Source organism: Oncorhynchus clarkii, chromosome 13 (genome assembly GCF_045791955.1).
Source record: "Oncorhynchus clarkii lewisi isolate Uvic-CL-2024 chromosome 13, UVic_Ocla_1.0, whole genome shotgun sequence".
Taxonomy (NCBI): Eukaryota; Metazoa; Chordata; class Actinopteri; order Salmoniformes; family Salmonidae; genus Oncorhynchus; species Oncorhynchus clarkii.
The window spans coordinates 47,092,453-47,119,261 of NC_092159.1; the positions used below are offsets into that span (position 1 = coordinate 47,092,453).

A 26,809-nucleotide genomic window follows, 5' to 3' on the forward strand; every position below is an offset into this window, starting at 1 on the left:
CGAGCACACCATCCACCACTTCCGAGTATATTACTCGCGAATGTTCAGTCTCTGGACAATAAAGTAGACGAGCTCAGGGCGAGGATCTCCTTCCAGAGAGATATCAGGGACTGTAACATACTCTGGTTCACTGAATCATGGCTCTCTCAGGATATACTGTCCCCATTCACACAGCTAGCTGGGTTCTCAGTTCACCACGCAGACAAGAATAAAGAACTCTCCGGGAGGAAGAAAGGCAGTAGTTTAGGTTTCATGATTAACTACTCCTTGTGTGATTGTGATAACATACAGAAACTCTAATATTTTTGGTCACCCGACTAGAACACTTCAATCAAATGCCGACCGTATTATCCCCCAAGAGGATTCTCTTTGGTTATAGTCACAGCCGTGTATATTCCGCCTCAAGCCGATACGGCCCTAAAGGAACTACCTGCAACCACATACCCTGAGGCCGCATTTATTTTAGCTGGGGATTTTAACAAAGCAAATACGGAAATCCCCACTTAATGTTGAGGACATGGCAGATTTACGCCCCCTTTGGAGAAATTGGGTACCCCTAGAAAACTGAAAAAAAAAATATAAAAAATTGCTAATATATGCATATAATAATTATTATTGGATAGAAAACACTCTAAAGCTTCTAAAACCGTTGGAATTATGTCTGTAAGTATAGCAGAACTCACAGGGCATGCATTCTTCCAAACTAGTTTTGTGGTCATGAAAGTTGGAGCAACTTTGACGTCATCGCCCCCACCCTTCCCAGCCACTTATGGATCTGGGGACACTTTCCATCTCTTCCACTAGATGTCCTCATTCTGTAGAGCGTCTAATCGTTCAAATCGCGCGAGAATTGACCCTATGGGAGTGATTTGAGTAAGTGCCGCGAGAAAAAACCTGTGCGTTAGGGCGCGAATTGGTCACAGCCATTCCTTTGTTCCAGCACTCCTGGGAAGAGCAAACGATGCCCGGTTGATTTGAAATTTGTTTTGTGTGTTAAAAACATCATAAAGCTTGCTTCTGCACTTAGTTTGACCTGTTTAGTCGACATATAATATGTAATTTTGAAGTTTTGATGCGCAATTTTTCCGGACCAGAGGACATTTTGGGTGCATTTCAGCTGATGTTATTAGCAGTAGCCCATACAAAGACGCAAGACTTGAAACCAAACGATGTATTGGGTAAGTATGAACCCTTCCAGAACATTCTGAACGAAGACCATCGAAGGTAAGGGAATATTTATGCTTAAATCTGTGTTTCTGTTAACTCCAACATTACAGAGAAATGTAGCTTGGAACTGAGCGCCGTCTCAGATATATTGAATAGTGTGCGATTTCTGTAACGTTAAAAAGAAATGTAACAGAGCGGTTGCATAAAGAAGCAGTGTATCTTTTTAAGTTCTATCAACAAATTTACTGTAGTACTCGCTCTCGAAAAACACTAGACCACTGCTACACCCCCTTTCAAGATGTCTGCAACGCCCTCCCTTCTGCAAAATCAGATCACGACTCCATTTTGCTCCTCCCTTACTATAGGCAGAAACTCAAACAGGAAGTACCAGTGCTAAGGTCTTTTCAATGCTGGTCTGACCAATAGGAATCCATGCTTCAAGATTGTTTTGATCATGCGGACTGGGCTGTGTTCCGTGTAGCCTCTGAGAATAACATTAACGTATACAAAGACACGGTGACGGAGTTCATCAGGAAGTGTATAGGGGATGATGTTCCCATGGTGACTTAAAACCGACCCTACTCAAACTATGGATAGATGGCAGCATTCGCGCAAAACTGAAAGCGCAAACCACAATTAACCATGGAAAGGTGACTGGGAATATGATTGAATACAAACAGTGTAGCTATTCCCTCCACAAGACAATCAAACAGGAAAAACGTCAGTACAGAGAAAGTGGAGTCGCAATTCAACAGCTCAGACAAGATGTATGTAGCAGTGTCTACAGACAAAACACAGATGGTGTCCGGACAAGCTGAACACCTTCTTCGCCCGCTTTGAGGATAACACAGTGCCACTGACGCGGACCGCTCCCGAGGACTGTGGGCTCTTGTTCTCCGTGGCTGACGTGAGTAAGACAGTTAAGCGTGTTAACCCTCGCAAGGCTGCCGGACCAGACGGCATCCCTAGCCGCGTCCTCAGAACATGAGCAAACCAGCTGGCTGGAGTGTTTACCTACATATTCAATCTCTCTTACTTCAGGATGTCCACCATTGTTCCTGTACCCAAGAAAGCAAAGGTAACTGAACTAAATTACTATCACCCCATAGCACTCATTTCTGTCATCATGAAGTGCTTTGAGAGGCTAGTTAAGGATCATATCACCTTCATGACACCCTTGACCCACTTCAATTGGCTTACCGCCCCAATAGATCCACAGAAGATGCAATCGCCATCGCACTGCACTTTCCCATCTGGACAAGAGGAATACCTATGTAAAAATGCTGTTCATTGACTATAGCTCAGCTTTCAACACCATAGTACCCTCCAAGCTCATCATTAAGCTCGGGGCCCTGGGTCTGAACCACGCCCTGTGAAATTGGGTCTTGGACATCCTGACAGGCCTCCCCTGGTGAAGGTAGGAAACAACATCTCCACTTCACTGATCCTCAACACTGGGGCCCCACAAGGGTGCATGCTCAGCTCCCTCCTGTACTCCCTGTTTACCTATGACAGAGTGGTCATGCACGCCTCCAACTCAATCATCAAGTTCCTCAGCATACACATCACTGACAATCTGAAATGATCCACCCATAAAGACAGTGTGTTGAAGGCACAACAGCATCACTGTTGGAGGCTGAAGAAATTTGTCTGGGCCCCTAAGACACTCAAACTCTTACAGATGCACAATTGAGAGCATCCTGTCGGGCTGTATCACCACCTGGTACAGCAACTGCACGGCCCGCAACTGCAGGGCTCTCCAGAGGTTGGTGCAGTCTGCACAACGCATCACCGGGGGCACACTGCCTACCCTCCAGGACACCTACAGCACCCGATGTCACAGGACGGCCAAAAAGATCAAACCACCTGAGCCACGGCCTGTTCACCCCGCTAACATCGAGAAGGTGAGGTCACTGCAGTTGCATCAAAGCTTGAGCCAAGAGACTGAAAAAGAGCTTCTATCGCAAGGCCATCAGACTGTTAATTAGCCATCACTAGCTGGCAACCACCCAGTTACTCAACCCCACTGCCCTATTTACATAGTCATGGAATCATCGGTCACTTTAATAATGGAAAACTAGTCACTTTAATAATGTTTACATACTGCTTTACTCATCTCATATGTATATACTGTATTCTATTCCACTGTATTTTAGTCAATGCCACTCTGATATTGCTCATCCCAATATTTATATTTTCCATTCTTTTACTTTTAGATTTGTGAATTAGATACTCCTGCACTGTTGGAGCTAGGAACACAAGCATTTCGCTACACCCGCAATAACATCTGCTAAATATGTGTATGTGGCCAATAAAATGTGACAATTGTATTTTGAATAAAAGTATTAAACTGCAAGTTTGACCAACTCCAGTACCCGTAGGGTCCGGGATTCTCCTCGGGGGAATTTCTATGTATAAGGACTGAGAAGCTCAGTTACTGTGACTTTAAAAGTACACTGCTCAAAAAAATAAAGGGAACACTAAAATAACATCCTAGATCTGAATGAATAAAATATTCTTATTAAATACTTTTTTCTTTAATAGTTGAATGTGCTGACAACAAAAATCACACAAAAAGTATCAATGGAAATCAAATTTATCAACCCATGGAGGTCTGAATTTGGAGTCACACTCAAAATTAAAGTGGAAAACCACACTACAGGCTGATCCAACTTTGATGTAATGTCCTTAAAACAAGTCAAAATGAGGCTCAGTAGTGTGTGTGGCCTCCACGTGCCTGTATGACCTCCCTACAACGCCTGGGCATGCTCCTGATGAGGTGGCGGATGGTCTCCTGAGGGATCTCCTCCCAGACCTGGACTAAAGCATGCGCCAACTCCTGGACAGTCTGTGGTGCAACGTGGCGTTGGTGGATGGAGCGAGACAGGATGTCCCAGATGTGCTCAATTGGATTCAGGTCTGGGGAAAGGGCGGGCCAGTCCATAGCATCAATCCCTTCCTCTTGCAGGAACTGCTGACACACTCCAGCCACGAGGTCTAGCATTGTCTTTCATTAGGAGGAACCCAGGGCCAACCGCACCAGCATATGGTCTCACAAGGGGTCTGAGGATCTCATCTTGGTACCTAATGGCAGTCAGGCTACCTCTGGCGAGCACATGGAGGGCTGTGTTGCCCCCCAAAGAAATGCCACCCCACACCATGACTGACCCACCGCCAAACCGGTCGTGCTGGAGGATGTTGCAGGCAGCAGAACGTTCTCCACAGCGTCTCCAGACTGTCACGTGCTCAGTGTGAACCTGCCTTCATCTGTGAAGAGCACAGGGCGCCAGTGGCGCTTGCCAATCTTGGTGTTCTCTGGCAAATGCCAAACGTCCTGCACGGTGTTGGGCTGTAAGCACAACCCCAACCTGTGGACGTCGGGCCCTCATACCACCCTCATGGAGTCTGTTTCTGACCGTTTGAGCAGACACATGCACATTGTGGCCTGCTGGAGGTCATTTTGCAGGGCTCTGGTAGCGGTCCTGCTGCTGGGTTGTTGCCCTCCTACGGCCTCCTCCACATCTCCTGATGTACTGGCCTGTCTCCTGGTAGCGCCTCCATGCTCTGGACACTACGCTGACAGACACAGCAAACGTTCTTGCCACAGCTCGCATTGATGTCCCATCCTGGATGAGCTGCACTACCTGAGCCACTTGTGTGGGTTGTAGACTCCGTCTCATGCTACCACTAGAGTGAAAGCACCACCAGCATTCAAAAGTGACCAAAACCGGTATTTGGTGAGTTTCTCCCATTCTCCTCTGCAGAGCCTCTCAAGTTCTGTCAGGTTGGATGGGGAGCGGCACGGCACAGCTAATGTTCTGGTCTCTCCAGAGATGTTCGATTGGGTTCAAGTCCAGGCTCTGGCTGGGCCACTCAAAGACATTGAGACTCGTCCCGAAGTCAGTCCTGAGTTGTCTTGGCTGTGTGCTTGGGGTCGTTGTCCTGTTGGAAGGTGAACCTTCACCCCAATCTGAGGTTCGGAGTGCTCTGGAGCAGGTTTTCATCAAGGATCTCTGCTCCGTTCATTTTTCCTTTAATCCTGACTAGTCTCCCAGTCCCTGCCGTCGAAAAATATCCCCACCATGCTTCGCCGTAGGGATGGTGTCAGGTTTCCTCCAGATGTGACGTTTGGCATTCAGGCCAAAGAGTTCAATCTTGGTTTCATCAAACCAGAGCATCTTGTTTCTCATGGTCAGAGTCTTTAGGTGCCGTTTGGCAAACTCCAAGCAGGCTGTCAGGTGCCTTTTACTGAGGAGTGGTTTGTCTGGCTACTACCATAAAGACCTGATCGGTGGAGTGCTGCGGAAATGCTTGTCGTTCTGGAAGGTTCTCCCATCTCCATAAAGGAACACTGGAGCTAACCAAGGCCCTTCTCCCCCGATTGCTCAGTTTGGCAAGCCGCCAGCTCTAGGAAGAGTCTTGGTGTTTCCAAACTTCTTCCAATTAAGAATGATGGATGCCACTGTGTTCTTGAGAAACGTCAATGCTGCAGACATTTTTTGTTATCCTTCCCCAGATCTATGCCTGACACAATCCTGTCTCGGAGCTCTACAGACAATTACTTTCGACCTCATGGCTTGGTTTTTGCTCTGACATGCACTGTCAACTGTGGGACCTAATAAAGATAGGTGTGTACCTTTCCAAATCATGTCCAATCAATTGAATTTACCACAGGTGGAATCCAATCAAGTTGTAGAAACGTCAAGGATGATCAATGGAAGGAGGATATACCTGAACTCAATTTCGAGTATCATAGCAAAGGGTCTGAATACTTACAGTGAAGTCGGAAGTTTACATAAACGAGTTTTAATGACTCCAAACTGAGTGTTTCATCCACTTCACAAATTTCTTGTCAAATCAAATTTTATTGGTCACATACACATGGTTAGCAGATGATGCGAGTGTATCGAAATGCTTGTGCATCTAGTTCCGATCATGCAGTAATATCTAACAATTTCACAACTACCTTATTTATACACACAAGTGTAAAGGAATTAATGAGAATATGTACATATATATATATATGGATGTGCGATGGCCGAACGGCATAGGCAAGATGCAGTAGATGGTATATAGTACAGTATATACATATGAGATGAGTAATGTAGGGTATGTACACATTATATAAAGTAACATTGTTTAAAGTGGCTAGAGATGAGTCAGTATGTTGGCAGTAGCCACTCAATGTTAGTGATGGCTGTTTAACAGTCTGATGCCATTGAGACAGAAGCTGTTTTTCAGTTCCAGCTTTGATGCCCCTGTACTGACCTCGCCTTCTGGATGATAGCGGGGTGAACAGGCAGTGGCTCATCGGGTGGTGTAGGTGTCCTGGAGGGCAGGTAGTTTTCCCCCGTTGATGCATTGTGCAGACCTCCCTACCCTCTGGAGAGCCTTACGGTTGTGGACGGAGCAGTTGCCGTACCAGGCGGTGATACAGCCCAACTGGATGCTCTTGATTGTGCATCTGTAAAAGTTTGAGTGGTTTTGGTGACAAGCCGAATTTCTTCAGCCTCCTGAGGTTGAAGAGGTGCTGCTGCGCCTTCTTCACCACGCTGTCTGTGTGGGTGGACCGTTTCAGTTTGTCTGTGATGTGTACGCTGAGGAACTTTAAACTTTCCACCTTCTCCACTTGTTAACAAACTATAGTTTTGGCAAGTCGGTTGAGAAATCTACTTAGTGCTTGACAGTAAATTTTTCAACAATTGTTAAGACAGATTATTTCACTTATAATTCACTGTATCACAATTCCAGTGGGTCAGAAGTTTACATACACTAAGTTGACTGTGCCTTTAAACAGCTTGGAAAATTCTAGAGGTGGAGGTGTACCTGTGGATGTATTTCAAGGCCTACCTTCAAACTATGTGGCTCTTTGCTTGACATCATGGGAAAATCAAAAAAGAAAAAAATAATCAGCCTAGACTGCAGAAAGTAAATTGTACACCACAAGTCTGGCTCATCCCTGGGAGTAATTTCCAAACTCCTGAAGGTACCACGTTCATCTGTACAAACAATAGTACGCAAGTATAAACACCATGGGACCATGCAGCCTTCATACCGCTCAGGAAGGAGACGCGTTCTGTCTCCTAGAGATGAACTTACCTTGGTGTGAAAGGTGTAAATCAATCCCAGAACAGCAGCAAAGAACCTTGTGAAGATGCTGGAGGAAACAGGTACAAAAGTATCTATATCCACAGTAAAACAAGTCCTATATCGAAGTAACCAGAAAGGTCGCTCAGAAAGGAAGAAGACACTGATCTAAAACCGCCATAAAAAAAAGCCAGACTACAGTTTGCAACTGCACATTGGGACAAAGATCGTACCTTTTGGAGAAATGTCCTCTGGCCTGATGAAACAAAAATAGAACTGTTTGGCCATAATGACCATCGTTATGTTTGGAGGAAAAAGGGGGAGGCAGGCAAACCGAAGAACATCATCCCAACCGTGAAGCATGGGGGTGGCAGCATCATGATGTGGGGGTGCTTTGGTGCAGGAGGGACTGGTGCACTTCACAAAATAGATGGCATCATGAGGTTGAAAAATTGCGTGGATATATTGAAGCAACATCTCAAGACATCAGTCAGGAAGTTAAAGCTTGGTCGCAAATGGGTCTTCCAAGTGGACAATGACCCAAAGCATACTTCCAAAGTTAAGGACAACAAAGTCAAGGTATTGGAGTGACCATCACAAAGCCCTGACCTCAATCCTATAGAACATTTGTGGGCAGAACTGAAAAAGCATGTGTGAGCAAGGAGGCCTACAAACCTGACTCAGTTACACAAGCTCTGTTAGGAGGAATGGGCCAAAATTCACCCAACTTATTGTGGGAAGCTTGTGGAAGGCTACCCGAAACGTTTGACCCAAGTTAAACAATTTAAAGGCAATGCTACCAAATACTAAGTGAGTGTATGTAAACTTCTGACCCACTGGGAATGTGATTAAAGAAATAAAAGCTGAAATAAATCCTTTCTCCACTATTATTCTGACATTTCATTCTTAAAATAAAGTGGTGATCCTAACTGACCTAAAAAATGAATTTTTACTACGATTAAATGTCAGGAATTGTGAAAATGTATTTGAGTTTAAATGTATTTGGCTAAGGTGTATGTAAACTTCAACAGTATGTAAAGGTATGTTTTTTGTGTGTAGATTAATGAAGGATTCATTTTTTAAATCTGTTTCAGAATAAGGCTGTAATATAACAAGTGGGGAAAGTCAAGGGGTCTGAATACTTTGCGAATGTACTGTAAATGCCTTTTTACAACTACTAAAGAAAAATCACTGTCAGACCATACATCAGAGTTCCTCAAACTTAGTCTTCGAGACCCCAAGTGGTGGACGTTTTAGTTTTGGCCCTAGCACTACACAGCTGATTCAAGTAATCATCAAGATTTGATCTTTTGAATCAGCTGTGCACCCTTTGGGGTCCGGAGGACAGAGTTTGGAAAACACTGCCCAATAGGTTGCCGATTTATACCTGGTCAAGATGGTGCCGGAGAAGAAGACAGACGTTTTACGTGCCCCCAGCCGATTGTGTTTTTTTGTTTGTTTGTTTTTAAAAACATTTTTTTACATAATGCTACAGTCACTTATGACCAAAAATAACTTCTAGACATCCGGACTGCGATTACTCACCACGGACAAGCAGAATAATTGTTTTCCTTTCATGACTCTGATGAGTCCGACGCAAAGGATATACTGCTTCCTCTGGAACTGGCCCCGATCCCTGTGATCTGCGTGAAGAGGCGGCGGAGAAAAAGGGGCCGAAGGTCGGGCTGCCTACTAAGAATTCGTAGGCAATGGAATAAACTCCCACTTCCCTCCATTCTGCAAGAAAATGTGCTATCGTTGGACAATAAAATCGACAAGTTATGCGGAAGATTAAACTACCAACGGGACATAAAAAACTAACATTTTATGCTTCACGGAGTCGTGGCTGAACGATGACAAAATCAACATACAGCTGGCTGGTCATACGATGTACCGGCAGGACAGAACAGCAGCGTCTGATAAGACAAGGGGCGGCGGTCTATGTATTTTTGTAATCAACAGCTGGTGCACGATATCTAAGGAAGTCTCAAACTATTGCTCCCCTGAGGTAGAGGATCTCATGATAAGCTGTAGACCACACTACCTACCGAAGAGAGATTTCATCTGTATTCTTTGTAGCTGTTTACATACCACCACAGTCAGTCAGAGGCTGGCACTAACATAGCATTGAATGAGCTGTATTCTGCCATAAGCAAACAAGAAAACGCTCACCCAGAGGCGGCGCTCCTAGTAGCCGGGGGCGTTAACGCAGGGAAACTTAAATCTGTTTTTACCAAATTTCTATCAGCATGTTGTATGTGCAACCAGAGGGAAAAGAACTCTGGACCACCTATACTCCACACACAGAAATGCATACAAAGCTCTCCCTCGCCCTCCATTTGGCAAATCTGACCATAATTATATCCTCCTGATTCCTGCTTAAAAGCAAAAATTAAAGCAGGAGGCACCAGTGACTAGATCCAATAAAAAAGTGGTCAGAGGACACAGATGCTAAGCTACAGGACTGTTTTGCTAGCACAGACTGGAATATGTTCCAGGATTCCGCCGATGGCATTGAGGAGTACGCCAGATCAGTCATTGGCATCATCAATAAGTGCATCTATGATGTCGTCCCCACAGTGACCGTACGTACATACCCCGACCAGAAGCCATGGATAACAGGCAGCATCCACACTGAGCTAAAGGCTAGAGCTGAGACTTTCAAGGAGCGGGACTCTAACCCGGAAGCTTATAAGAAATCCCGCTATGCCGTCCGACGAACCATCACAAGCAAAGTGTCAATACAGGACTAAGCTTGAATCATACTACACCGGGTCTGACGCTCGTCGGATGTGGCAGGGCTTGCAAACCATTACAAAGGGAAGCACTGCCGAGAGCTGCCCAGTGTCACAAGCCTACCAGACGAGCTAAACTACTTCTATGCTCGCTCCGAGGCAAATAACACTGAAACATGCACACCAGCTGTTCCGGTAGACTGTGTGATCACACTCTCCGCAGCCGATGTGAGTAAGACCTTTAAACAGGTCAACATTCACAAGGCCGCAGGGCCAGACAGATTACCAGGACATGTACTGCGAGCATGCACTGACCAACAGGCAAGTGTCTTCACTGGTATTTTCAACCTCACCCTGTCCAAGTCTGTAATACCAACATGTTTTAAGCAGACCACCATAGTCCCTGTGCCCAAGAACACTAAGGTAATCTGCCTAAATGACTACCGACCCATAGCACTCACATCTGTAGCCATGAAGTGCTTTGAAAGGCTGGTCGTAGCTCACATCAACACCATTGTCCCAGAAACCTTGGATCCTGGACTTCCTGACGGGCAGCCCCAGGCGGTAAGTGTAGGTAACAACACATCCGCCACGCTGATCCTCAACACAGGGGCCTCTCAGGGGTGGGTGCTCAGTCCCCTCCTGTACTCCCTGTTCACTCATGACTGCACGGCCAGGCACTACAACACCATCATTATATTTGCTGATGACACAACTGTGATCACCGACAACGACGAGAAAACCTATAGCGAGGAGGTCATAGACCTGGCCGTGTGGTGCCAGGACAACAACCTCTCTTTCAATGTGATCAAGACAAAGGAGATGATTGTGGACTACAGGAAAAAGAGGATCAAGCACGCACTCATTCCCATCGACGGGGCTGCAGTGGAACAGTTTGAGAGCTTCAAGTTCCTTGGGTATCCACATCACCAACAAAATAACATGGTCCAAGCACACCAAGACAGTCGCGAAAAGGGCACGACAAAACCTAAAGGATTTGGCATGGGTCCTCAGATCCTCAAAAGGTTCTACAGCTGCACCATCGAGAGCATCCGGACTGGTTTCATCACTGCCTGGTATGGCAACTGCTCGGCCACTGACCGCAAGGCACGACATTGGGTAGTGTGTACGGCCCAGTACATCACCGGGGCCAAGCTTCCTGCCATCCAGGACCTCTATACCAGGCGGTGTCAGAGGAAGGCGCTAAAAATTGAAAAAGACTCCAGTCACCCTAGTCATAGACTGTTCTCTCTGCTACGGCACGGCAAGCGGTACCAGAGCGCCAAGTCTAGGTCCAAGAGGCTTCTAAACAGCTTCTACCCCCGAGCCATAAGACTCCTGAACATCTAGTCAAATGGCTACCCAGACTATTTGCAGTGCCCCCCCAACCGCTCCTACACCACTACTACTCTGTTGTCATCTATGCATAGTAACTTTAATAACTCTACCTACATGTACATACTACCTCAACTAACCGGTGCCCCCGCACATTGACTCTGTATCGGTACCCCCTGTAAATAGTCTCTCTAGTGTTATTTTACTTCTGCTCTTTAATTACATCTCTCTTCTTATCTATATATTTTTTTAACTGCATTGTTGGTCAGGGGCTAGTAAGTAAGCATTTCACTGTAAGGTCTACACCTGTTGTAGTCGGCGAATATGACTCGTAAAATTTGATTTGATTAGGTTACCAGATTAGGAAAAGCCCCAGGGGAAACCATTTGCCCCACCACTCTGGACCCTGTGGTGCCACCTCTGCATCATCGGTCCCCCAAAAAGGGGAGGGGGGGGGTGCAGTTTGTCAAACATGTGGGTCAAAAATCACTGATGTATTGCAATTTCAATGAAATTGGCATAAAACACTTAACCATTGACTTAAGGACTCATAACCCAAAATTAGGGACTTGTGACTTGACCTGAGCTATTACATTTGGAACTTTACTTGAGACTTCCCCATCATTACTTGGGACTTGACTCGAGAGATAAGACTTGCTTAGGACTTGGTCTCACCTCTGTTGGGTGGTCCCTGATGAATTTGCTAACACAAATGGGGTCCCACCCCCAAAAAGTTGGAGAACCCCTGGTGTAGAGCAAACAGAAGCCACTAGATAGTAGCATTTACCACAGCTAACAAAATATTGAAGCATAGTGAGAGGAACCTCAAGGTGACATTTTCTTCTCATAGAACAAATGGTCTATATTCACAATGTGTCAGGGTTAAGAGTGCTGGACATTATATGGACATGAGGAACCTGTTCCTAGATCAGCACTCCTATACTCAGATGTTTTATGAGTACGGGCACTGATTTTCTTCCTCCACTAACCTGTGGCTGTTGCCTCAGGAAAGTGATAGCCTCTTCAAAGTACTCCAGGTCAAAGTATTTGGGCACGGTTCTGGGCAGGTCCTGGAAGCCATAGTAGGCCAGAGCCAGAACCACAAAGCCTTTGTTAGCCAGCAGACTGGCCCGAACCTCTGATATACCTCCACCCAGAGTATACACATCCAGTACACCGGGGAATGGACCCTGCCCTGTGAGGTTTGGGGAATAAAAGAGGAATAGGAGAAAGAGAATAACAGAAATGTAGTACTGTTTTGTCACTCACTGCAGGCGGAGATGCTTTCTGGCCTAAATATATAAAACCTATGCATTGCAAAGTAGGCTTTGTTATCTAACGCCTTGATCATACCGACAACGTCATTGGATTTTGGTACACCTGAAGTTTGCCTTGCAGCATTGCGTTGCAGAGGCAGTTGCAGTGCGTTCTGGGTGGTGCATACGTTGGATTTATTGAACGTATGCATCAAACTGAATGTGTAGAGGGCTTGACAGAAATGGTAACAGAAGGTGAATATTGAACACACAGTACCATTTTGCACAATGCAATGACGCTGTCCGTGTGATCAAGGCATAACCTTAAAGGCCTTCTAAACTGTAATTTGTGCTTTTCTTAGGAGAGTCCACAACAAAATATTCAGACACTTCATAATATAGACCCTTTCGTTAAACAGGCATGGATACAGTACATACAAATCTATGGATTTCTATTTCCTTAGAACTTAATCCTGGTCCCATAGACACAAAAATATAATTTCCCACTTCAGGGCATTTTGAATTGCCTACTAACCGGGTGGTAGAAAGAGGACTCCCCGTATTCTCCCTTCTTTCATGCCCAACGGTATTCTCCTTACCCCTTCCGTCATGAACCGCCTCTCGTTGGTCTCTGTGGCCAAGAGCTCACCCGTGTCCCCATGCAGCACTTCAATGTCAACCATCATTGAACCCAAAACATTTTTTTTTAACAGTTTGCTGTGTGGAGTCTCGGCCACCATGGCCCAAAACAAGCCCATGGATTCAACTCCCGTGTAGCTGCCGCCCAGAGAAGGAGAGCGAAACAGGTCCACCTGTCCGCTAGCATCTGCAGCGACCAGAGCGGAAGCTCTGAAGATGACCCCTTTATCGTCCTTGAGTTTGGACCACAACTCTACTTTCTGGTGGGGAGAAAGTCCATCTACCTTCACGCGCACCGGCTCGTCGAAGAAACAGCGAGGGCTGGGGAGAAGCCGGACGCAAACCTGTTGCGAACTCGACCTCAGCGTTGTTTGAAACCGTATAAACCATATTTTTGAGATAACTTCACCGTAAACCCGTTGGTGCAACATGGCCACAGATAGAACAAGTAGCCAGATGATTCACCGGATGTATAAATCTGAAGCATCCGGTTGAAATGTGCACTCGGTTTTGACTAGATGGATACAGCTTTTGTCATAGTTCACTTTTCGTAGGTTATGAGAATTAACATAGCAGGTTAGGAATATAGTTAAGGGTTAGCTAATATGCACTTTTGACGTTAATTTGACAAAAGCTGTAGCCACAGTATACTGTCTTCGCTATATCCCTTCTAGCCATGACCTTTCCACGAACCACCAAATATGGCGAAGTATCATTGGCCGTGTTCGAGAGCATCAAAATGACAGCAGGTGACTGCCGGATCTACAAATCACCTTGCATCATACAGTACATAAGAACTCACTACAATTTGTAGGTCAGTCAATCGCAATGGTACATTGCGGTTTTGATCCTCTCGAACACGATCATAGTCTTACGTCAGTTTCGGATCACTCCTACGCGAAGCTCGTCCTTCAACCGATATTGGGGTCATGGCTAGATGGACTCCCAACTTTTGTCAAATTAACGTCAGATTTAACTTTTCGTAGCGGTTTAGGAGAATTTACGCAGCAGGTTAGGATAATTACTTTAAGGTTAGGAAACGAGTTGGGGTTAGCTAAAATTATTATTTTTAAATGACTTTTGACGTTAACTTGCCAAAAGCTGTATCTCTTCTAGCCATGATCAGATCTTGGTATGTTTGCAGTCATGGCTAGAAGGAGACAAGCTTTTGTAGAAATTGCATTTTAGTTAACCCTAACCCTTTTCCTAACCGTAACCGAATTATCCTAACCTGCTACATTATTTTTTTTTGTTGTTGCCAGCACTGAAGACATCTATATCGTCAGATAATACAGCACTAGTAAAGGTCCAGTGCAAAACTTTTGTGAACAAATGTAAACTAAATGTATTGGAGTGTTTACCAGCATTTGTAACTTGAGTCTGAAAATTATCTGTACAAACAGTTCATCTGATAATACTTGTTGGAATTTAAAAATGCTTGATATATGTTTTTCAGTTTCTTGAAATACTTTGCAAATGCAACTTATTTCTTTGTGAAAAACTAAATGCTCTATTCATTCCTTTTTCTAGTCGCTCTTATCAAGAGAAACTTATAGTAGTGCGTGCATACATTTTGATACTTTTTCGCACTGGTCCCCGTGGGAATCAAACCCTAGCATTGCAAGCACCATGCTCTACCAACTGAGCCAGATCATATCCTCACAAATCACTTGATGTCTCAATGTACTCAATTACTGTGTTGTGCATTGTTTTTATTCAAGGTTGATGGAAAGTCTAACGGTACAAACCTAGATTTTTTATTTTTATTTTTTTATTTTTTTATTTCACCTTTATTTAACCAGGTAGGCTAGTTGAGAACAAGTTCTCATTTGCAACTGCGACCTGGCCAAGATAAAGCATAGCAATTCGACACATACAACAACACAGAGTTACACATGGAATAAACATAACATAGTCAATAATACAGTAGAACAAAATAAAACAAAAAGTCTATATGCAGTTAGTGCAAATGAGGTAAGATAAGGGAGTTAAGGCAATAAATAGGCCATGGTGGCGAAGTAATTACAAAATAGCAATTAAACACTGGAATGGTAGATGTGCAGAAGATGAATGTGCAAGTAGAGATACTGGGGTGCAAAGGAGCACGATAAATAAATAAACACAGTATGGGGATGAGGTAGGTAGATAGATGGGCTGTTTACAGATGGGCTATGTACAGGTGCAGTGATCTGTGAGCTGCTCTGGCAGCTGGTACTTAAAGCTAGTGAGGGAGATATGAGTCTCCAGCTTCAGAGATTTTTGCACCCCGGTCATAGACTGTTCTCTATACTACCGCATGGCAAGTGGTACCGGAGTGCCAAGTCTAGGACAAAAAGGCTTCTCAACAGTTTTTACCGCCAAGCTATAAGACTCCTGAACAGGTAATCAAATGGCTGCCTGGACTATTTGCATGGTGTGCCCCCCCCAACCCCTCTTTTTTACGCTGCTGCTACTCTCTGTATATCATATATGCATAGTCACTTTAACTATACATTCATGTACATACTACCTCAATTGGGCTGACCAACCAGGGCTCCCGCACATTGGCTAACCGGGCTATCTGCATTCTGGCCCGCCACCCACCACCCGCCAACTCCTCTTTTACGCTACTGCTACTCTCTGTTCATCATATATGCATTGTCACTTTAACCATATCTACATGTACATACTACCTCAAGCAGCCTGACTAACTGGTGTCTGTATGTAGCCTCGCTACTTTTATAGCCTCGCTACTGTATATAGCCTGTCTTTTTACTGTTGTTTTATTTCTTTACCTACCTATTGTTTACCTAATACCTTTTTTGCGCTATTGGCTAGAGCCTGTAAGAAAGCATTTCACTGTTGTATTTGGCGCACGTGACAAATACACTTTGATTTGATTTGACAGGGCTCCCAGATTATGGACCAACTGACATCCAGAGGTGTCAGCTGTAGTAGGAGTAGGGTTCTCCCTCAGGGTGAACTCTGGTATCTCCTCCGTTACTGGAGAAGGCTGTAGGTATTCCTGCTCGCAAACAGGCAGGTAGGTAAGGATTAATCTTGGGTCCAGAACAGGGGTCAATGGAGATGGCGATGACACAACTGTGGGAACCAGTTGAGACTCTGTGACAGGAGCTGGTTGAAGCACATCTGTGGGAGTGGCGAGCTGAATCTCTAAGCAGGAGCCGGTGTAGTAGAACCTACTACTAACTTGAGCTCCATTGTCAAAACAGGCTGGATCTGTAGGGCTGGGGTCGGCTGGAGCACAGCAGTAGGGTGCTCTGCCAGGGTGAGCTCTGGTAGCTCATCTTGCCCTGGAGAAAGCTGTAGCACCACTGTGAGGGACTCCACAACAGGGGTCGGATCCGAGACCAGGGCTAATGGTGAAGCTGATGTGGATTGGCGCTGCGTCTCAAGCATCTTCTGACGTCTGGCTTCAAAGAGCTGGTCACGCTGGCCGTGCTGGCACCGCAGAACTTTATTCTGGCGCTTCTGGTGTAGTATCTGTTTCATGACGATCTCTGAGATGATGCCATCAACTTCTTGGGCAGCTTGGTGGCACAGGTCTCTGTTCTCCCCCTTTAAGACGTCTTTCAGTTGTAAGAGGAGAGAACTGTTGAAGGACTGGCTGAGCCAGTCAGGTGACAACTGGCAGTGTCCATCAGGTAAGTACTAGCGATGGTGGTTGGGTGAACTGTATGAACCTACGATCTTCCAGACTGCTTCTTTTAAAAAATATATTTTTTAAATTTGACCCCTTTTTCTCCCCAATTTCTTGGTATCCAATTGTTAGTAGCTACTATCTTGTCTCACCGCTACAACTCCCGTACGGCTCGGGAGAGACGAAGGTTGAAAGTCATGCGTCCTTGCTTCTTAACACAGCGTGCATCCAACCCGGAAGCCAGCCGCACCAATGTGTCGGAGGAAACACTGTGCACCTGGCAACCTTGGTTAGCGTGCACTGCGCCCGGCCCGCCACAGGAGTCGCTGGTGCGCAATGAGACAAGGATATCCCTACCGGCCAAACCCTCCCTATCCCGGACGACGCTAGGCCAATTGTGCGTCGCCCCACGGACCTCCCGGTCGCGGCCGGTTACGACAGAGCCCTGGGCGCGAACCCAGAGTCTCTGGTGGCACAGCTGGCGCTGCAGTACAGCGCCCTTAACCATAACTGAGAATCATGTCCATCTTCCAAAACCATCTTGCTTCAATGAGCTCATCAATCTCGTCATACTGGCTGGGTGAATCCTGCATGATACTGTTCTTAATTATACAACTACCTTTTTTGACAAAGCGGAGATACTGATTTTTCTTTGCACAGTGCTACAGACATTTACAGTGAGGGAAAAAAGTATTTGATACAGTATGTGTGACAGGCTGTGTGTGACTCCAGATTCATATGGAAACATCTGTACAACTTATGGCTATAGTAACTGGAGATTACCACTCGCTCCCGGATGAGTGGAGGAGCGATCAATTACTCTATTGGCCTGTGTGGGTATACTTTATAAACACTTCTGTGCTGTCTCAGAGAAGGCTGCTGGAATGACAGTCTACAGGCAGTGCAGGGCCATTGAAGCCAGATGAGAAAGAGTTTATTTGTGGTTTGGTAAAAACAACTGTATTTCACAGTATGTGGACTTTATGTAAATTGAGGCAATCCAAGTAGAATAACAGAGACTTCAACACTTGTCTACATTGGCCTTTCAGATTTGTTTAAATCTCTTAATTTTATTTTAATTATGTCTGATTCCAATGAAAACATGATTAAAAAATATGCTAACATGAGGTCAAAATGGTCACATACCCCACAGTCCCCAAATCAGATTAAACCATTATCATCTGAATGCATCCTGTTAGTTATCTTTAGTGAGTCATGTTTCTGTTGTCCATAATGTTTACTAAGTCCTGAAATGTTTACTAAGTATTAAACCAAAGGACTGATCTCTGCCTCCCTGTGCCTCTGATCCAGCAGGGCAGAGATAGTGTGAAGATTAAAAGCTTATCCAATTAGCCACCTGCCGAGACCTCCTGAGCCAATCAGGTGCATGTAAGGCCTGTGTTCACATTGGAGTGCTGCCAGGAGAGGGTCTCAGGGCTGCCCATGCAGGGGGAACTACAATGTCTTAGAATGGGTGGAGCCCTGTCTCCTCTCTTTCCTGGCTAATCTTCAATGAACACGCTGTTCCTCAAATAGTTCTTGAACAACGATATCAGAGGGGGGGAAAGCTTAGATTACTAGAGCGTAAATACTGTAACATCACCACTGCACACAGAGACCCAACACTGGGATTTTTAGGTTTCACTGTTTTTAGGTTTAGGTTTCGAAGGGTTCTATATGACGGATTTGTCTGTTCACTTTCAATTCTAGGGGGATCAGTTTAAGATCCGGCTATGTTTTGTTGATCTAGATATTTCAGTGACGACATGGTGTCCTATTGTCCTACACCTCTTCTGTCTTTTTACACATCCATCTGCAGGAATTGCTGTGTTCTGACTGTCCTCAGGTTTTATCTTCTGGGCTGAATTGTCATTGTTGCAACAAAAAATGACATGGCACAACATTGCTTTCTCTTCAACAGCCAGTACTATCAAAATAAGACAATGGGCACTAAAATTGACAATTGAAATTGAAAATCAGTGAGAAGGTGTGTCAGTGTCTTTACCTAGTCCTATTCGTCCTGGGCGGGACATTTTTTAAAATTTAACTAGGCAAGTCACTTAAGAACAAATTCTTATTTACAATGACAGCCTAGGAACAGTGGGTTAACTACCTTGTCAGTGGCAGAACAACAGATGTTTTACCTTGTCAGCTCAGGGATGCGATCTAGCAACCTTTCAGTTACTGACCCAATGCTCTAACCACTAGGCTACATGCCGCAACAATCTTCTTCCACTGGTGTCTGTCTTTGGCCACAGTCCCATGTCAGTCATAACAAGCAGGGAGCTCATTCATCAGGATTTGTGCTGACACTGTGGTCACAAAATCTGCAGAATGAAAAACAATTCAGTGAACCCATCAGATCCTTCAAAATACTGCCCTCTGCAGGTAATGGGGGAAAAAAAGAAATCAACACAGTTTGGCAAAGGTCTGCATAAAGAGGTGTGTATTAGGCTATACCAAATACTTGGACAGATGAAGTTAATCTTTGGTGTGAGACATTCTAAAGAAAGAGTGAGTCTTGTATGTTCGATGTTAGTCACATTTCTCCCGACGATGCGATTCTAGAGGTCAACTGAAGCTTTTCACTAAATACGCTCTTTCATTAAGGTGCCAAAGGTCATACATGACCATGACAGGATAATTACCGTTTTCCCTCATTTGTCATCATGGCAAAGAAGCCTGCGATCCAGCTCACATGGTCATAAATGGGTGTCTTCCACACAGAGCCAGATGTGACCCCAATAAAGACCCCTACACCGCACAGTGGCTGCCCTTGCATGACCACTTTTATTGAGGTGTCAAGGGGCACTGAGACACAACACATTATGCAAAACTCCAACAAAGAAAAGAGCATTCCACTGATGATATAAGAATAGGTATGAACTCAGCCATAAGGATAAGTTATTATATAATGCTTAATTCTGCTTAATTCTGGGTCTTGGAGGAGCCATAAAAGGAGAAGTGGAGGAGAGTGTGCTTTCCTGAACGGTGGAGCGTAATGAAAAGCGCTATATAAATACAATTTATTATTTTCAGAGTTTCTGTCAAACTTATCACACATTTCACGCTGCTGCATGAGTTATTGGCCAAAATCATGAGAGAAAGTTGAGTCCACTGAAAGGTTTGAAACGTTGTAATCTCTCCCTCAACGGGGTCAAATATGGGTCAAATGTTTTGTCCGCGCATGCACAGAGGTGCTCCTGGGCCAAGCGTTGCTACCTGGAGGGCTGTGAAAAAAGCTTTTTTGGCAGTCGGTGTCGAAGCTAAAAAAGTGAGAGTGCTTCGTAAACGTTTACCAGTAGGTTGGATATACACAAAATGTTTCACTTATTGATCTTGATGCAGTTATTGGTTATACTGGTACGTCCTTGCTAGCTAGCTAGACTTTAGTCATCTCTTCTGAACTGATTACTGTGTTCATCAATCGATCAGAAAAAAATCCAGAATAATATCACATAGTTAGTGGATCCTACAAAACATTAATTTCCCCAAGACTTCCGGGAACGCTTGTGAAGCAGGCTCCGCAGACCAGACCGTGGTTTGAGCAGTCAATGAGAGATGTAAAATATTCTTCCTTATTGTTAATTTTCTCGAAATGTAAAGGCACAACCTAGATTCGAGACAATGTCTTGTGTAGGTGAACATGTTATTACTCCAACCTCGCCAATGTGACAAACTGACACGTTTTCATTTTCGTCAAAAACAACTTTATATCGAAGGAGTGCCTTTTGATTTGACGGATGCACATGCGCAGTTTGGCGCGAGATGACCGTTAGACCCAATGATGTGTGTATAAACCCTGGATTGCTAATGCCTATGTATTGCCCATTGAGAGGCTTTGAAGCCACCGGTTGGCCATATTGGCACTACCCAGTAGGAGCAGTCCACCATAGAAATTAATGGTATTATATAGTATTTCAATGAAATGTTTAAAGCACAAAATTACATGTATTTAAGTGTTTTCTTGTTGTAGTTGGGATAGTAACATTAGTACAAAAAAAGTACTTTAAGGAAAATGTTGTGATATTTATTTGTATTTAGTAGTTTTATGTTTAGCTAACATAATATAATTTTAAAATATGCATTAAGGTGTCCGTAACAGAATAAATGTGTCAAAACTAATGTAATCATTAAAAAATGCATTTCTATAGCTTCCAAAATCAGTCATCTAGAGTTTATATACAGTGCCTTGCGAAAGTATTCGGCCCCCTTGAACTTTGCGACCTTTTGCCACATTTCAGGCTTCAAACATAAAGATATAAAACTGTATTTTTTGTGAAGAATCAACAACAAGTGGGACACAGTCATGAAGTGGAACGACATTTATTGGATATTTCAAACTTTTTTAACAAATCAAAAACTGAAAAATTGGGCGTGCAAAATTATTCAGCCCCTTTACTTTCAGTGCGGCAAACTCTCTCCAGAAGTTCAGTGAGGATCTCTGAATGATCCAATGTTGACCTAAATGACTAATGATGATAAATACAATCCACCTGTGTGTAATCAAGTCTCCGTATAAATGCACCTGCACTGTGATAGCCTCAGAGGTCCGTCAAAAGCGCAGAGAGCATCATGAAGAACAAGGAACACACCAGGCAGGTCCGAGATACTGTTGTGAAGAAGTTTAAAGACGGATTTGGATACAAAAAGATTTCCCAAGCTTTAAACATTCCAAGGAGCACTGTGCAAGCGATAATATTGAAATGGAAGGAGTATCAGACCACTGCAAATCTACCAAGACCTGGCCGTCCCTCTAAACCTTCAGCTCATACAAGGAGAAGACTGATCAGAGATGCAGCCAAGAGGCCCATGATCACTCTGGATGAACTGCAGAGATCTACAGCTGAGGTGGGAGACTCTGTCCATAGGACAACAATCAGTTGTATATTGCACAAATCTGGCCTTTATGGAAGAGTGGCAAGAAGAAAGCCATTTCTTAAAGATATCCATAAAAAGTGTCGTTTAAAGTTTGCCACAAGCCACCTGGGAGACACACCAAACATGTGGAAGAAGGTGCTCTGGTCAGATGAAACCAAAATTGAACTTTTTGGCAACAATGCAAAACGTTATGTTTGGCGTAAAAGCAACACAGCTCATCACAATGAACACACCATCCCCACTGTCAAACATGGTGGTGGCAGCATCATGGTTTGGGCCTGCTTTTCTTCAGCAGGGACAGGGAAGATGGTTAAAATTGATGGGAAGATGGATGGAGCCAAATACAGGACCATTCTGGAAGAAAACCTGATGGAGTCTGCAAAAGACCTGAGACTGGGACGGAGATTTGTCTTCCAACAAGACAATGATCCAAAACATAAAGCAAAATCTACAATGGAATGGTTCAAAAATAAACATATCCAGGTGTTAGAATGGCCAAGTCAAAGTCCAGACCTGAATCCAATCGAGAATCTGTGGAAAGAACTGAAAACTGCTGTTCACAAATGCTCTCCATCCAACCTCACTGAGCTCGAGCTGTTTTGCAAGGAGGAATGTGAAAAAATTTCAGTCTCTCGATGTGCAAAACTGATAGAGACATACCCCAAGCGACTTACAGCTGTAATCGCAGCAAAAGGTGGCGCTACAAAGTATTAACTTAAGGGGGCTGAATAATTTTGCACGCCCAATTTTTCAGTTTTTGATTTGTTAAAAAAGTTTAAAATATCCAATAAATGTCGTTCCACTTCATGATTGTGTTCCACTTGTTGTTGATTCTTCACAAAAAAATACAGTTTTATATCTTTATGTTTGAAGCCTGAAATGTGGCAAGAGGTCGCAAAGTTCAAGGGGGCCGAATACTTTCGCAAGGCACTGTACATCATTGGTTAGACCCGATAACGTGATCAAATATTTCTATTGGATAAGCAGTTTCTACATCTTCATATGTAACCAGTTTTCATTTTAATGTCATTTGTGGATTCAATATATAATTTGGTGTTAGCAAAGGTTGAAGGATTGGCCTTCTCTCCCCAATATCAAGTACCTAGTGACCCTTGGGGGTCACGGTGGTGGCAGGTACTAGCCATAGCAATAGTGTGTCAAACTTTGTGAAATACTGACATTTGACTCAGATCCTCTGTTATAATATAATATGTACAAATAGTCGTATTCATACATTTTAACTGAATAACTGTGTGTGTCTGTAATTTCCAGATAGTGGGGCGTAAAATAGAAAACAGAGAAGCCATTTGTGTAAGCTCGGCCTCAGTCCACAGTGGTGGTCACTGCCTTACTCTGCAATACTCCAACACAAGTGACAACATCTTTGTATAGGCAGAACAGTATGTATATTTAAATAGCTATTTTTGTATAATTTTGGCTTGGCACACCTTCTAATGAAATGTCACAGCTAAAGGCCTATAAGGATATTGATCATCTCTTGTAGCTACACTCTCTGCGTTTGGAAATGTAATCTTCCCCACAAGATTAGGTCCACTGAATGTCAGACAGGGCAGCTGAAAACAATTGTGAAATGCATTTGGGTAATTACAATATCAGAAGAGTTTGTGGTCATACCACATTCTTAAAAACATAGGTGCTGGGCTAATAAAGAATACTAGTATAGAACAAGAAGGCCCGCACACTGTTAAAGCTCCCAATTCACAGATTTATTGACGTTTCGATCCCAAACAGATCTTCGTTAGGTCATAAATCGGCTAAGATAAATCTGTGAATAGGGAGCTTTAACAGAGTGTGGGCCTTCTTGTTCTATACTAATTATAATATCAGAACATACAGTGCACTTACACATACACAGGGCTCTACGCTGACCTTTCATACAAGGAGCACCTAAGTTGAAAAATGTAGTCTGTAGAGCCCTGATACATTTGCGAGAGTGCTATTCCCTCAGCATCCTGCTGTTTGCAGCCTGAATAACTTGACATTGCTTCATGGTACAGATCCCTGAGGAAGTCTGGGATCAGCTATACTATTTCTACTGTGGCACCAGTGGAGATATCCTGAGTGTCAATCTCAAGACTAAGCTTCTTAATGGGCTGTGTCCCAGTGAAACAGAAGTTCAGCAAGGTGGCTTCAAAAAAGGAACACAGTTGGAGGAGTTTAATATCTGGCTTAGTAAGATAGACTGCAGTAAAAACCTTTAGAACTCAGCATGCATTTCCCCTTGTTGTCTACATGGGGTGAACACAATCTGTGATGAAGACAGGCAACATATTGTCGGCTCAGGAGATGGCACGTTCCCTCTGTTCAGGAGCCTCATCCAACTTCAAACACATCAAGTGAGTCAAGTGTCTGGAATGGAGGTCTTTATTCACTTTTATAGTTATTCTCTCACTTCAGTAATCCTGTGTGCATCTTCTAAAAGCATCTAATACACCACTGTACTACTCAATGAATACTACCTGTATGTGTATTCTTTGGTTTCTACTCTTTGGCAGGAAGGTTCAGCAGGAGGTGTGACATCCATAGCGCCCCGTGGTGATGGTCACCAGTTCTCTGTGGGTACAGAAGTGACACAGATCTACCATTTCAACTATACTGACTTCAAAGAGGAGTTCATCACCTGATCACCACCAGCCATAACAGCGCCGTGAACAATGTGAGTGACACAACAGGCTAAAAGGTCACATAATATACGCCATCACATTCCATTTGTGTGCAGGCTCAGTCCCCTACTGAATGCAAATAGGGAACTGATTCTGCTTGACTGGCTGTTCATTTTGAAGCCCATTTGCCTTTTGAAATGACACCAGTAGAGGGGGCTATACTATCATTTACTGTAAGTCATGTCCTGTGTCCTCCAAAGTAGATATTGTTAAGCATGATATTTATCATAGTCATGGTCAATAGCTAGATCAATTCATTATGGACTGATAATAAGTGTTTTAAATTAACATATATATCTTGATGTATATCTCACAGTGGCTCATCTGAGCTCTTTGCCTCGTTCTGAGAATGACATCTGGATGTGGCATACGGAAACCTCTAAAGAAGTGCTACATATCACTGTGCCCAACATGACCTGGCTGCAACGCTGTGGAATTCATGATTGGCGGCAGGAGCATCATCAGTGGTGGATTTCCCATTCCATTTCTTAGCAGCAGAAACTCAGGGGCTTTCTATTATCAGCCGCGTCTGCTGTCTGGAAATGCAAATACATTCCTCTGTTCACTCCTCTGGTGGTGATTTAGTTGGGCAACAACAGTTGTGCCATTTTTAACTCGGATGAAAGAAAAACAACACTTTCTGTCACACATTCATGTTTGTATTTCTCCCAGTCATTGACTTTTTGTGTTGTTTTCTTTCAGCCTGGAATGATGGTAAGATACAGATCTTCACTCCTGAGACTGGCAGGCTGATGATGACTGTGCACAACGCCCACAGCATGGGTGTGAGTGACAGCCATTGCCACCACCAGAGGCTGCAAGAGGATTGCCAGCGGGAGGGGAGGGACAGGTAAAGATCAAGAAGATAAAGCACCATAGAGATAAAGATAAACAACAATGATGGAGATAAAGCACCATGGAGATAAAGATAAACAACAATGATGGAGATAAAGCACCATGGAGATAAAGATAAACAACAATGATGGAGATAAAGCACCATGGAGATAAAGATAAACAACAATGATGGAGATAAAGCACCATGGAGATAACGATAAACAACAATGATGGAGATAAAGAACCATGAGCATTACAAAGTACATATAGGGTCACCGTTGATAATGGCAAACCCTGGCCGTGACCCCACTTTCCGAGGGTGTCTCAAGGAGGGTTGGGATATGCAAAAATACAAATTTCCAACTCACACATGCATATTAATACACACTTGTACATGCATGAAATAGGACAATAAGCACCCACCAAATTATTTTATTATAGATACCTTTATGCCGTAGAAGGTCATTAGTGGGCATGAAACCACTGCACTGTGTTAGGGCCTACCAGATAAACAACGTTTTCAAAAAACCACAAGCATTGCATGCCTTGGCTCGTGTTTGTTCATAACAGAATCTGGTTACAATGCTATTGATATGAACAAAGGACTAATAGTTTAACAAATATAATCAAATACTAACAGTGAAACAGTGAAATAGTGAAACAAATAGAAACAACAGATATACTCTGGTTAGAAGTGTCTGCTACCACCCCGAGGAGTACCAGATCATCACTAGTGACACAGAAAGAAAAGGTACACCCACCACAACAGTAGGATATAGAAGAGCATTTACTGAGGTCAGACTCATTTGTGCCACAGACTAAAGTAGAGGGACAATTCAACTCTGATTGGGTTAATGACTACCATAGTATTTATTTACAGTTATTACCATGAGTTTTGAAACACAATGGATGATTGATCGCACAGTGAGTGAGTTGTGTGTGAGCGCCATCTCCTTGCCACTGGTCATATTTTAGCGCCAGATGTCATAGTAGCGTAACGCAGTGACAATGACAGTGCATTGTATTCTCTGCGAAGGGATTGCTTGTTCCTAAAGCAGACGGCATAGCTATGACTCAGGCAACCAGATGGTCTCTGTCACCCACTTCATCTAGGATGATGTTTACTTCTTCACAGAGAAAACCTCATTGGAAAATGATCTCTCCTTGTTTAACTTAAAACATATATATTTCACTGGTGTACCAGAGCAATCCATTGAGTAGCACACTGACATCACATAAAATATTGTTATTTTGAGGTATTCCACAGAGATCATTTCTCTTGAGGCTTGGTTTTCGTAGTATTATAATTGAGTATTTCATGAGTACAATCCATATGTCTTCATGATGGAAGTTTGGACCTGATTTTTTAGGTTCAGGACTCTGGATCAAACTGCAGCACTTTCAAAGAAACACACTTTTTTCTTTATTTTTCACTGAGGGAGAGTGTTTTGTGTATAAATAGAATATACATTTTGCTAGCATCATTTCTTTACATCAGTAGACTAGGTATGTCTACACTCTACACTACTGGAGCACATGTTTTTTCATGAA

The 26,809-nt window shown here is 43.7% G+C and overlaps 1 protein-coding gene across 4 annotated transcripts in view; it reads right to left on the minus strand.

Annotated features, from left to right (window-relative positions):
* Positions 1-13,672, minus strand: part of LOC139364920 (acyl-coenzyme A thioesterase 1-like) — an 85,916-nt gene extending 72,244 nt beyond the window's left edge. For all 4 annotated transcript variants that reach the window (XM_071102146.1, XM_071102147.1, XM_071102148.1 and 1 more), the window contains exons 1-2: positions 13,116-13,672; positions 12,314-12,519 (exon numbers count right to left, since the gene is read on the minus strand). In XM_071102146.1, coding sequence (XP_070958247.1) covers positions 12,314-12,519; positions 13,116-13,650 — 741 coding nt within the window. In that variant the 5' untranslated portion in view covers positions 13,651-13,672. The remainder of the gene's footprint in view (positions 1-12,313; positions 12,520-13,115) is intronic.
* Between the last annotated feature and the right edge of the window lie 13,137 nt (positions 13,673-26,809).